This window comes from Lithobates pipiens, unplaced genomic scaffold (assembly GCF_037356315.1).
Source record: "Lithobates pipiens isolate NorthernLeopardFrog02 unplaced genomic scaffold, aLitPip1_a1.2 Scaffold_22, whole genome shotgun sequence".
NCBI lineage: Eukaryota > Metazoa > Chordata > Amphibia > Anura > Ranidae > Lithobates > Lithobates pipiens.
Genome location: NW_027507784.1, coordinates 151717996 through 151732009, shown reverse-complemented (window position 1 = coordinate 151732009; position 14014 = coordinate 151717996). Strand labels below are relative to the sequence as shown.

The 14014-nt window shown below is 41.6% G+C and overlaps 1 protein-coding gene across 3 annotated transcripts in view; it reads left to right on the top strand.

Annotated features, from left to right (window-relative positions):
* The window catches only part of PIKFYVE (phosphoinositide kinase, FYVE-type zinc finger containing), a 390505-nt gene that overhangs the window by 199999 nt on the left and 176492 nt on the right, over window positions 1-14014 (top strand). For all 3 annotated transcript variants that reach the window (XM_077448459.1, XM_077448458.1, XM_077448457.1), the window contains one exon: window positions 5207-5297. In XM_077448459.1, coding sequence (XP_077304585.1) covers window positions 5207-5297 — 91 coding nt within the window. The remainder of the gene's footprint in view (window positions 1-5206; window positions 5298-14014) is intronic.

Genomic DNA, 14014 nt, shown 5'->3' with positions numbered 1-14014 from the left:
TTTCTGACCACAAAAAATGCCAAACTCCAGTAAACGCTCATAAACGTGTGTTAATAAGTGTTCGCCGTTCTATTTTTTTCAATGCATTGTGGGAGTTTGGGAATGCATTTTGGGATTTTTGGAGTGTCCTCTGTGTATTTTTATTAAAAACGCCCATTAACGCTAAAAGCGCATAAACGCTAGTACAAAACACTGTTAAAAGCATATTTTTCAACCAGCGTTCTCTGGCATCCAGAAAACTTTTTTTTTTTTTTTTTTTTTTTTTTTTTTTGAGCTCCAGTATGCATGGAGCTTTAAGTAGAAGAGGCTGTACAGTCTACTTTACACTTCAATCTGTTGAGTTTTTGTATAACAGAAAAGAATGGCAAAATACAAATCCACCCAATACGTTTCTCCAGCTATGAGACAATGCATTAAGACAAACATGGTGTTAGTGACATTTACATGACATTTACATGGATAAAGCTCACAATGATTGATGGGCTTCATATTGGTCCAGAAAACGAGTCTCTGGTCAATCGGCCCCCCTCCATAAAGGTGAAGAACCAAACTTTCCATGTACAAGACAACAGAATCCTTAACACTTTCACTCGGGGTGGCAATATTAGAAAAACAAATGGAGAACACCAACAAATAAGGACCTGGTGGTTTTGTTAAGCATGTACAATCTACTTTAAAGTGAAGCTGTCTAAATAAGTAAATAAATTGAGCCGTTGCTGACCTATTTTTTTCTAGAAGCTGCAGGTATATTGACTGCCTTTCCTTCAGCTGCACTATTTGCTGAAAAGCCAACCTGTGGCAAGTTTGCAGCTAGTAAAGTCAGAGTTGCAATTTGCTTACTTGGATTCACTAAATTTTGAAGCGAGCGATGACAGCCCAAAACTATCATCTGAAAACAGCTGATTATGGAAGCATCCATATATCATGACAAGTTCACTTTAAATTGTTTTACTGATTGAGAGACTCTGAGAAATAACTTTCCAATTTAGGGAACATGTACATCTGCCTTGGGGTCATGTCAGAAGAATGGGGTCAAGTCACTAAAAGTTAAATGACGGCAAATAAAATGCGGCAAATTAACACATGCGGTAAATCAGTTGTGAAAGTTCAATTCACTAGGAATTTTGTGTTAAATACCGAATGCGGTATATGTTCGATTTAGGGGTAATTGCATCGTAGGTAAGGTTGAATAAAGACAATAGTCCATCCAATTCAACTTCTGTAGGTGCACGTGTCAGTATCTCTAATCATTTCCCATAGCCTTGTATGTTGTGTTCTTGAACTACTTCCCACCCGCCATATAACAGAATGGTGCGTGCAAAGTGGTTAAGTTATCCCAATATATGACGTCCAGCAGGATAAGCCGCAATTGCATGCCAACGGCGATCTGTGGTATGTCACTCTGACACAGCGCAACTCTGATCGTGGTAGGGCCTATGACCTAGGCTCTTTACCATGTGATCAGCTGTGACCAATCGCAGCTGATCACAGCATGTAACCAGGAAGTGCTGGTAAACTGCTTTCTTCGGTTCACTATGACAGGAGAACCAATTGGCAGCTCTGCTGTCAGAGAGCCAGTCTGCGATGATAATTGGCACATTGATTATCAGCTCAGCCCCCATCAGGGGTGCCCACTACATCTGCCCATCAGCTGCCAGTCGGTGCCCATCAGTAACGCCTGTCAATACCTCATCAGTGCTGCCTATCAGTGCCCTTCAATTGTACATATTGGTGCCCCCTCATCAGCACCACCTTATCCGTGCCCACTCATCAGTGTCCATCAGTACAGCCTCATCGGTGAAGAAAACAACATTTTATAACAGAAACAAACTTTTTTTTTTTTTTAAATGTTAACAAAAAATAAAAAAACCCCAGTGGTAATCAAATACCACCAAAAGAAAGCTATATTTGTGGTAAGAAAATCATAAAAGTTCAGTTTGACAATTGCGCAGTCATGCAACACTGTACTCAAAGTGTGGCAGCTCTGAAAGCTGAAAATTGCCCTGGGCTGGAAGGGGGGAAATGCCCTGTATTGAAGTGGTTAAGATGCACATCTAAGAGTCTCTTAAATATCCATACACCCCACAGCCACCACCAATTGTGGAAGAGTTCCGCATCCTTATTGCCCTGACAGTGAAAAACCCTCTGTGCAGTTTAAGTTTAAACCACCTCTCCTCCAATCTCAGTGTGGCCCCATGGTCCTCTTAAACTCCTTGAGACAGAATTGTTTTTTCCTATGCTGGGATCACCATCGAGGTATTAGTAAATAGCGATCATATCTCCTCTCAAGCTTTGTTTCTCCAGTGAGAACAGATTTGGTGTTTGCAGTCGTTCCTCGTAATTCAGGTCCTCCAGTCCCCTTATTCGTTTTATTGCCCTTTTTTGTACTCTCTCCAGTTCTAGCACATCCCTTCTGAGGACTGGTGACCAGAACTGGACAGAATACTCCAGATTTGGTCTAACCAAAGTTTTATAAAGTGTCAGGATTATAGTTTTATCTCAGGAGTATATCCCTTTTTTTGCATGCTAATATTCTGCCGACTTTGGTAGTTGCAGCTTGACATTGAGCAATAGCATGCAATCTGTCATCTACTCCGACCCCCAGATCTTTCTCCATCCTCGCTTTCCCCCAGCGGTTCTCCCCCTAGTGAGTAGTTTGTATTTGTTTTTTGCCCCAAGTGCATTACTTTATATTTCTCCACATCAGATCTTATTTGCTATACATTGACCCACTCCATTATTTTGTTCAGGCCTTTCTGTAAAATTTGTATATCCTGATGTTATCGCCCTGCTTATTTTTGTATCGTCCGCAAAAACTGAGATTGAGCTATTTTTCCCATCCTCTCATTTATGAATAAATTCAATAGAATTGGTCCCAAAACAGAACCTTGGGGTTACCCCACTTACCACTCCTGACCAGTTGGAGTATACAGTATTGATCACTACCCTTTGGTCATGCCCCTTAACCAGTTTTTTAGCCAAAAACAAACCTTATGGTCCATGCCTGCAGACTTCAGCTTGTGGATTAAGTGCTTATGGGGGACAGTATTGAATGCCTTTGCAAAATCCAGGTACACTAAATCCACCGGCCTTCCCCTGTCTAGATGGCAGCTCACTTCCTCGTAGAATGTTTGCAGATTGGTCTGGCAAGAACAACCTTTCGTAAACCCATGCTGATTACTTAGATATTTTTCCTCAATAAATGTTTGGATATTGGCCCTCATCATCCCCTTCAATAATTTACCAACAATTGATGATCTGCTGACTGGCCTGTAGTTTCCAGGGATTTGTCTGTCCTTTTTTTGAATATTGGTACCACATTGGCTTTTCTCCAATCAGCTGGTACAAATCCCTTCAGTATGCTGTCCTTAAAAATTAGGAATAATGGTCTGGCTATAACTGAGCTCTCTGAGGACTCTCAGGTGTAAGCCATCTGGTCGTGGGGATTTATTTGTATTAAGTTTATCAAATCTTTCCTTCACTCCGGCCTCTGTTAGCCACAAAGGTATGCTCTGTGATGTCACACAACAGTACTGTCACAGTCAATATACCCCTCCTTTTCCTGCAAAAAAACTGAGAAGGCATTTAGTACATTTGCCTTCTCTGTGTCATCCGTAACCATCCTCCCACCCTCCTCTTTTATGTGGGCAATGTGCTCTGATTTTGCCTTTTTACTGTTAATATATCTAAAAAATGTCTCTTGATTGATTTTATTTTTTTTAAACTCTCCACTATGTGTCTCATCTCTTTTGGCCGCCCTGATTGCGTTCTTACACTTTTGCTTGCATTCCTTGTAGTGTTGGAATGCTAATGGTGACCCATCCCCTTTTATATTGTTTGAAGGCCATTTTTTTTTTCTCTTTTAATGTCTTTTTACATTATGATTTTGCCACCTAGGTCCCACCTTCGCTCTTCTGTATTTATTGCCCATTTGGAATGCACTGTGTGATACCTTTTTTGTTTAATATGCTCCTAAAGCATTCCAATTTTTCTTCAGTGTTCAATTTATCTAGGGTTTTGTCAAAATCAAGGTCTCTAGACCATTGTGCAGCGTAAGATGGTATACTGGATGGTGGGGACGTTGGATGGTTGTATAAATGTGGTATCCTACCTGGGGCATGCGGGTCTGAATTGCATATACCTTCGTAGAGGGATAGACTAGTAGTAGATGAGTGTGTGCATATTCTCATCTGAAAGAAATGAGCAATCTGAAGATAACCAATATATTCCCTAGGCGGGGATGGAACCCATAACTGCAAGGCCGGAAACTTTCTCAGACCTTTTACTAGTCACAAGGTCACATACACGTGTCGGACGTAGAAAGAACAAAAATTTAAATGAAGCTGGGTTGGAGTAGGCCGGATAGAAACCTAGCTGATTAAAAAAGGATCGTAATGGGATATGAGAAGATGCTAATTTGAATGGAACTCGAAGCTTATCCCATCGTAAAAGGGCATGCTGGGTTATTGGGTTGGTTATAGGTCCACGGTCAGAGCGGGTCGTCCACAGCAGGTTAGCTACCGATATAGGGGCATAATTCAAACGCCTCAAGGCCCACCCAGATCGGAGACTCAATTGTTTGATATAGTGGCTAGTTGGGCAGCGTGGTCGTATCTGAGCAAGTTTGGGACCCCAAGACCCCCACGAAGTCTACTCCATAACAGTATGACTCGAACTCTAGGTTTAGTGTGGTCCAATATGTACTGAAGGGCCCGAAAATGGTAAGAGGGAATTGCAACTGGGGGGACTCTAAAGAGATCTAATATTTTAGGCAATAGTCCTTTTGACTAACACTATGCATCCTAGCCAGGAGACAGAGCGGTTGCCATAAGGCTAGCAGGGAGGACAGGTATCACAGCATAGGAAGGTAGTTTGCCCAATTTTTACTTGTCAATTTAATTCCCAAGTATGGTATTGAGGTAGACCATAGAAAATGGAATGTATGTTGAATCTAGCTGAACTCCTCCTGAGGACACGTTGAGTGCTTTTGATTTAGATGGATTGAGAATAAACCAATTTAAACAACAAAATCAACCTCAGTTTGACCCCACCAACCATCAGAAAATCGAATGAGATTTCAGTAAAATAAAATTTTCAAACAAAATTCTACTAGTGTGTGGCTAGCTTTACTCTAATTACTTGTTTAATACATGTTCTATACTAGATGTCCAAGGATGAGTCAGAAACATACATTTTTCTCTTGCAGGTTACAAGATCTTTTTCAGCAAGAAAAGGGACGCAAACGGCCATCAGTTCCTGCTAGTCCTGGCAGAATGAGGCAAGGAGATGACAGTAAGGTAAGATGTGTATATTTATGATGACTCCATTTGTAAAGGAGATTAGCACCAATTTATTTATTTTTTGCTTCATAGCTTTTTGTGTTGTATATTGATATATTTGCTTCGGTGCAAAATCCCTACATGTTTTTAGAAATTCTTACATAGCCAGAAGCACATTGGAAGCTTGTCGGAAAAGCCAGTTCATAACATTTCTCCTGACCACCTCTAGTTATTTAATATTGGAGCAGCTTTCCTTTTGGTAGGAAGTGATAGCCTTGTCATCTAGTAATGCTGATGGTTAATTTAAAGTACTTTGTTCCATCGGTATCTCCTCAGTTCTGTTTCTCAGGATTATTTTTGACAGGTGCATTTTCCACTGACAGACCAAGTGTTTTTGATGTCAGTCTAACAGCAGCGCAGCAGAATTTCTGTCTTGAATTTTATATGGTGATCTATGCTGTAAATGTGTTTTTTTTTTTTTTTTTTTTTTTTTTACGATCATGTATTATGCATTGTCTGTCATTTTGTGTTTAAGTTTGATTTGGCAAAAGTTTTGCAAACGTGATCCTCTCAGTATAGTTTATACTGATTTTCCTGGCTTGATCTGTCAATACCTTCTTTTTTTTGCTATAGGAAAACTGCTAGATATGTAAAGTAGTAACAGGTATAATCCTTCTGTAATCTAAAGGCAGGATGGGTATGCTAGGCCCTTGACTTTTTAGAAAAGGTGTTCCATTATGAAATTGCATCTTGAAATGTTAATCAGTATAACTGCTTCCTGCCTAAATAGGAGTTCTATTATTTGTATGGAAGGTTTTTGTACATATGGGCTTTGTCTTGCACAGAAGTATTTTGTGTAGCAAGCTGCTATCAAGCATTTACACACCTTTCAGCAAGCTTCAAGCAGCTTTCTAAAAGTCTTTAAGGCTCCAGTTTGACAACGATAAATACAGATTATATGGGAAGTGTTGACTGACACTTCAAACAAGCTTCTAGCAGATTTTCAATAAGTTTCAGGTGGTGCTGAGGTTTATTGAAAGCCTGCTATGGCCTTTTTTAAAGTGACAGCACGGTTTGCTTCACCCTTAACTAAAAATGAAAAACAGTAAAAGATTTTGTTCAAGTAAAGAAAATAACCTGCAAGGGGAGAGGAGTTGGGATTGTTGGGACTGTACGATACCAAATATGAAACCTCAAACAGGAAAAAATATTTCTATACCACAGGATTGTAAGCTAAAATTAAAATATTTTAATTCCATTGAAGATCAAAAGCCACCTGAAAGAAGGGTGACAACATAGATCTGAAAATCGCATGGAAAAATTAGTAGCTAAAAGCAAAATGGCATGCTGCAAAGTGCTGGTAAAGGCAATAAATGAACTGTGTACAATGTCGACAATTGATGTGAATGCATAGAATCCCAACGCGTTTCACTAATAGTCTTCCTTGGGGGTTGATCGTCGATCACATAATTTAGAAGGATCCCTGTAAAATATAGGACAATCAATATGTGCAATATATACAAACAATGATGGTAATAAAGTAATTTTTGAAGAAATAATAAATATATGAACTCATATAGTTCATGAGAACGCATAAGAGTATATTGGGTGTCTCTAGGTCAAGGCAGCTTTTAGAGACGGCCAATCCCAGACTCCAACCAAGAGTACAAGGGATAGATGGAACAAGGGGCAGCAGGTCCTATGGGTGCGAAAAGTATATGGTGGGGGATAATACACAGATCTATGGAGACATGGGTGAATATAAAAAGTACTTTTTTAAATGGTACCTATTGAATAGTACCCTAAATTGTAGAGATCCCAAGATAGGTGTATCTATGACATAGCCCAGGTAGTAGTCCACTATTTTTCCTCATCACACAAGCAGGAGACTGAGGAGACCGATAAAAATATAAATAAAACTATCAATGTAGATTAAAATGCTTTTATAGAAGCAAATGAATACTATCCATCCCGGTGGGTAAAAAGCCCAATTATCCATCATAGTAGTGTCTTAAGACAAAAAAAAAAATCCCAGAAGTATGTGTGGATGTTGAAAGCTCCCAGGGAAACAGCTGACCAACATGGACTTCCAAGGTACACAAAAAGGAATAGAAGGTGTAACTGGGCTATCCACCAGCTGCTGTCCATGGAAACAAACAATTCTCCTAATATTCCCTGCTGGGATCCCTGGGCATAGACCCGGCAGCGAATTATGTCTTTACCAGATTTGTGGATGCCAAAGCTGCCATGGTTGAAAAATGAGCATATGCTGACCAGGGAGCTCACACTCAGTGTGTTCTGAGGGGGCACCTGCGAGAAACCGCATGTATGCCACCAAGGACAGGGAGCAAGAACACCCAGATGGGTACTAATCATTCCGGGTGCCCCCTCCTGGAGCAGAGGGGGCTGTGTGTGTGTGTGTGCAGCGTGCCCATGACCGGAGAGGAGGAAAGGGGCTGAAAAATGTTCAATAGGCTGTTGAAACCTAAAACATCCAATATTTACAAATGTTTTGACACATTATGTACAATGAGGAAAAAAGAAAATGATGTTGTTTACAGGTCCTTCCTTCACATAAGATGTTCGAATCATCCTATACTGAACCCCTCAAGAAAAGGCCTATAAATCCGATATTAAAGGGGTTGTAAAGGTTCGTGTATTTTCACCTGAAAAAACGCCTTTCAGTGACCGCCACCCCCCCACTTTACTTACCTGAACGCTCAAACTTGGCCCACGGGGATGCGCTCTCTCTGCCCGGGCTTCTCGTCTCAACAATACAAATTGTTGGCTTTGTAGCTATTGGCTCCTGCTGCTGTCCATCAAATCCAATGACGTGGCCACCGGTGGGGGTGGGGCAGAGTCTTGCACTCGGTGTCTGTGGATGCTGGACTCGTAGTGCGCCTGCAAGGTAAAGCTCTTCTGCCAGGTTATCTGATGTGGGGAGGCACTGTGAGCCACCGAGGGACCCCAGAAGACTATGTTCGGGGCACTCTGTGCAAAACTAGCTGCACAGTGGAGGCAAGTGTGACATTTTGTTAATTTTTCAAATAAAAAACACGAACCTTTAGTGTCACGTTAAGGCCAGGAGGCCCAGTGGTTTTAAGCACGTAAATCCAATGGGTTGTTTTTGTAAAAAGTTTGTTCCAGGTTTGGATCAGGGACAACCACATCCAAAGGTCAGAAGCATAGTGATGGAACATGATGCTTGTAAACATTCACAATGTGTCTCCCTATGGCCAAATAAAAGTTACCTGATGTGGTAGCTTGTATATGCTCCTTGATCCTGTGCCATAATTGTCTTACTCAAGTAAGTGGTTTTAAAAACTCAAGGTTTTTTAGATTCAATGCATGAAGTTTAAAAAAAAAACTTTCTTTGAACAGCAGTGCCCCTCTAATACTGACCTGAGCCCCATCTTGATCCAGCCAAGTGCATGAGAGCAGCGGCTCTCCCAGGCTCCCACTAATGTCAATCACAGCCAGCTAGCCAATGAGGAGAGGGGGGCAGAACCATGCTCCGTGTGTAAATGGACACGGAGCAGTGGCTTGGGAGTGGGCCTGCTCTGTGAGCCAGCTCAGGTGCCCTCATAGAAAGCTGTTTGCTATGGGGGCACTCAGCAGAGGGGAGGGACCATTAGAGCCGCTTCCATTGAGAAGTGAAGGGGGAAAAAAAGGTTTGGGAGCTCAAGAAGGATGTTATAAGCAGGCAGAAAAACATAGTTAATAATTTCATGAAAAATAGACTACAGGGCCATCAAGTAATGGATGTGTATGGATTATTTTTGTAGAAGGAGATCGTGAAGTGCCATTTTAGGAGCTCAGACAGCCCTGAAACATTACTGAAAGCTTTTTAACGTCTTGCTGTTTACAGTTCTTATACAATCTAAAGCCCATGTGTACAAGGCCTTACTAACTAAAAAAATAAAAATAAAACTTTAAAACCTAATTCTTCAAATTGTAGGAGTAATTTTTAAATATAAAAGCGCAGTTCAGTGATTCCTTGGAGGTCATGCCCAGTGCCTAGACATGCACTAAGTTGCTAGAAGGAAATTAAATGACAGTCATCAGCGCTTTGTCAAAAACCGCATATTGCTTTCAAGTAGGAATTTGATGCTGGAAAAAAGAATGCAGCAGTGACTCCCATTCCTCTTCTGGCTTTGACTTAAAACTGAACTCTAGGCAGAAAACCAAACATATAGTTGCAATGCATACTGTTTTACCTGCCACACCATTTATTACTTTGTTTAGCCACACCACATTGACCATCCTGCTTCCTGGATATGCATCCTGCTATTAGAAATGGCAAAATCTATTCATTGCTGAGCCTACAAATTGAGTTGGCTATGCAACAAGCGATCGTTAATTTTACAAAGCTTACCAATAATTATGTAGCACCTGTGCAGTCAAGACCTTTTTGTTGCATAGTTCCTTGTAAATTATTCTGATCAAACGGATCAAATCAAAGGTAACAGATGTTTGATCAGCTTAAAATAACCCCATTGTGAGTATGGATGTGCACAGGACATGAGTCTGAACATACCTGAGCTGTTCCATCAGGAAGCTGTCAAAGTGGACAGCCAATCATAGGCCTCAAAGGCAGGCCCTTCCCTGCAGCTGCAGCCAGGTATATAAGGGGCATCTATACCTGCAGCTACAGCCCCAGGAAAAATGTATTGTAGTAGGAATAGATAATATCTATTATCTGTTTATCCAGTGTCCAGTCAATTGGTGCTAGACGCACCAGCATAGCTAGAGAACTGACCACGGTTTGCTCTCCTGCGGTTTGCTCTCCTGCTTTGTGTGGTCAGTTTTTAATAGGAAAGCAGAAGGGCTGGCAGGAACACCATGGATTTCACATAAAGGAAGCATTGCAAAGAACAGGATACTTTCCCATACAAGTACATAGTACGGCAGGCACATATCAGGAATATGAAGATTTGGGTTTGCAAATGGTGTAAGGGCATGTACTCATAAGCGTTTGCTGGCTCTTCCCAAGACGGCAGTTATTTATGGTAGAAGCAGGATAAGTAGCATAATACCTGAGGCTGTAATAAATGTACTATAAAGCATACAAGTTGTGTTCAGTTCTGACTACAGAGCCAGGAAGTGTTGACACCTGGACATGCCAAGGAATGTTAAATGTAAAAGTACTACCAGGAATCCGAAGCATAGCATGAAACGCATATATGGGCCAAATTCTTATTGGTAGACAGCAGGCCAGGATTAATTTGATAGGCCAAAAGAAGTTGCATTCTTCCAGATTGGACCATTGTAAGTATGTACTGTATGTGCCATACCTGTGAGATTCCCTGAAGTAGGCACCACCACTACAGTGATTTGCTGCTAGCCCTCAGTTTTCCTGTGCCAAGTGGCTGCCCTGCTGGATTGTGAACACTGGGGATCACTCACTTGGCACAGAAGCCATTCAGTGAGCACTTTGCATTTTCTCATTGAATGCAAAGTATTCTCTGTTTAAATGGGGTGGAGAGGTGGGGTGGTGACATCACTAACGCCACCTCGTCCAATCGGAGAACAATTTGCAGAGAAAATTACGTTTTCTCTGAATGGCCCCTGTGCAAAGATCAGTAAGCAGCGTTGCAGATGCTCAGGATGTGGCCCTGCAGCTAATGGAGATCAGTGTAGTAGTTGTGCTGACTACAGTGATTTTTTATTTTTATTTTTTTCATGTGGATACCACAGGTATGGCACATACATACTTACATTGGTCCAAGCTGGACTAATGTAACTACCATATGTAAAAATTGCCAGACCTGGAACTTGGCTTTAAAAAGTAACTCTGCTCTTGTTGAGAAAAATCCTTCCCCCCTCTGGGTGATCTATGTACATTGCAAGGATTTTAACAAACTGCTGCAGGGTCGGTCCTACCTTTTTGTTCTGAAGAAATAGCCGTTTGCCTCTGTCCATGTGCAAAATGACTGTGATTGATTGTCATTCTCAATTCTCAATCAGCTGCTGCACTTGCAAAGCTCTGAGGTAAGTGGCATTTCCCTTAGGGAGCATCTCAACAAAAATTAAATTTTTGTTGCAGAGGATGCTCAAAATCTGACTTGTATCTTGGTTCAGACTACTGGGAAAAGCAGTAAGCCAAAACACTCAGGAAATTTAACTTTTTTGGGGGGCAGTTTTTTTTTTTTTTTTTTGTGTACAGAACACCACCATGTTGCCATATTGCATTTTACAGAAAATTACAGTGCTGCAGATTGAAAAGGAGTGGTATTTTCTTTTTTTTTTGGTTGCACAGATTCCATCTTTTACTGGCTAAAACGAGTACTGATACTTACGGTCAAGTATTTGCCGATACCAAGTTCCAATGTTGCAAACAAAGATTTCAGTGGGGCTACCCATATAATCCACCATCAGCAGAGCTCACAGGTGCTTGATCCACAGTTGCCCATCTCAGAGTAATAGTCCATAAAGATAATCCGCACAACCGCTTATGCTCTAAAATCGTACTTTTATTCAGGAAACCAGTGTACAGTACACAAATGCAGTCAGTTGACGCGTTTCCGCCTACACGGCTTTAATCATAATGTAATCATAACTGATTAAAGCCATGTAGGCTGAAACTAGTCAACTGACTGCATTTGCGTACTGTACATGGTGGTTTCCTGAATAAAAATAGGATTTTAGAACATAAGCTTGTGCGGATTATCTTTATGGACCGAGTACCAATAAATTTTTTAACATTTCCTGTCCGAATCACTTGTGTTTTCCTGCACTGCTCCTGTGTGAACCCAGGCTGAAGTCACTATGACAAGCCTGGGTTCGCACAGGAGTGGTGTGGGAAACTGCATACTATTCAGACAGGAATCGCACCACATTCCTTTTCAAATCTACCTACCAAATCTACCCCAAATTATCCACATTTTCAACCTCTTCCTCTCCGGCACCTTTCCTTCCCTGCTCAAACATGTACTGGTTATCCCCATATTCAAAAAACCCTCACTAGACCCCCCCCCCCCCCCCCTGTTTGAATAACTTAAGGACCCATCTCCCTGCTCCCATTTGCCTCCAAGCTCATTGAACGCCTTGTCCATAACCGAATGAGTTGCTACCTCACGGACAACAACCTTCTCGACCCCCTAGAGCAGTGATGGCGAACCTTGGCACCCCAGATGTTTTGGAACTACATTTCCCATGATGCTCATGCACTCTGCAGTGTAGTTGAGCATCATGGGAAATGTAGTTCCAAAACATCTGGGGTGCCAAGGTTCGCCATCACTGCCCTAGAGTCTGGCTTCCGCCGACAACGTTCTACTGAAACTGCCCTACTAAAACTCACCAATGACCTACTAACTGCTAAAACCAATGGGCACTACTCCATACTCCTACTTTTAGACCTCTCTGCTGCCTTTGACACAGTTGACCACCTGCTCTTCCTCAGCAAATTACACTCCCTTGGCCTCCGTGATTCTGCTTTATCCTGGTTCTCCTCCTACCTATCTCAGCACAATTTCAGTGTCACAACTCCATCTCCTCCACTCCCTTTCCTCTTTCTGTTGGGGTACCCCAAGGCTCCGCCCTTGGGCCTCTCCTATTCTCACTCTATACCTCATCCCTAGGCCAGTTGATAACCAGAATTCAACTCTTGCTGACTGACACCACAAAGCAACTTATTCACTCCTTGATTATTTCCCACCTTGACTACTGCAACTATCTCCTTTAATATCCTACCCTTAAGCAGGCTATCCCCCCTTCAGTCTATTATGAACACTGCTGCTAAACTAACACACCTCACTAACCGATCCGTGACTGCTGCTCCTCTCTGCCAATCCCTTCACTGGCTTCCCCTACCCCACCAAGTAAAATTCAAAATGCTAACCATAACCTACAAGGTCATTCACAACATTGCCCTCATCTACATCACCAACCTTCCCTGCAGATATCGCCCAAATCGTCCTCTCCGCTCCTCCCAGGACCTCCTGCTTTCTAGCTCCCTTGATACCTCCTCCCATGCTCGCCTTCAGGACTTCGCCAGAGCCTCTCCCATCCTCTGGAACTCCCTGCCCTGGTATATCTGATCAGCCCCTACTCTGTCCACCTTTAGGAGATCCCTGAAAACTCATTTCTTCAGGGAAGCCTATCCCACACCCACCTAACAACTGTCCTTGTGCCACCCCCATCAAATTATACTCTGCAGCTATTACCTTTTGTACCACCACCCCCTCCCTTTAGAATGCAAGCTCTACTTGTGTAAATGCTAGTTATCTGCACAACCCTAGTATTTTTTTTATTAACATTAAATTACATTATAATTTGCTATTTTTTTTTTCCCCCATGAAAGTGGAGTTACCCTTCAAGTCTTGGTAAAGCTTTCATAATACTGTAAATGTAAAACAAATATTGCCGTCCATACAATTTTTTTTTATTTTTTATTTTTTTAACCACCATGAATATTTGGTTGGATTTTTATTTTATTTTTTAAAACCAATATGCAAAAATGGGTGCATTTATAATTTTGTGTAATCTTCAACATTTTCAGTTGCAGCAGATAAAGCTTTAAAGCGAACGATATTATTTGTGAAGGCGTTCAATCAGCAGTCTATTCACACTTAGTGCTACAAAAGGCTACGAGAGGTGTATTGACATGCCAGCCCTCAAACAGAAGAAATCCAATTATTGTCTTCCTGCTCTTGTTTTAAACTGTAATTCAGTTCTTTGTGTGATGAGTAGCATGCAATCTCTAGGAAGCTTAGGTCAATTATAGGATACATTCG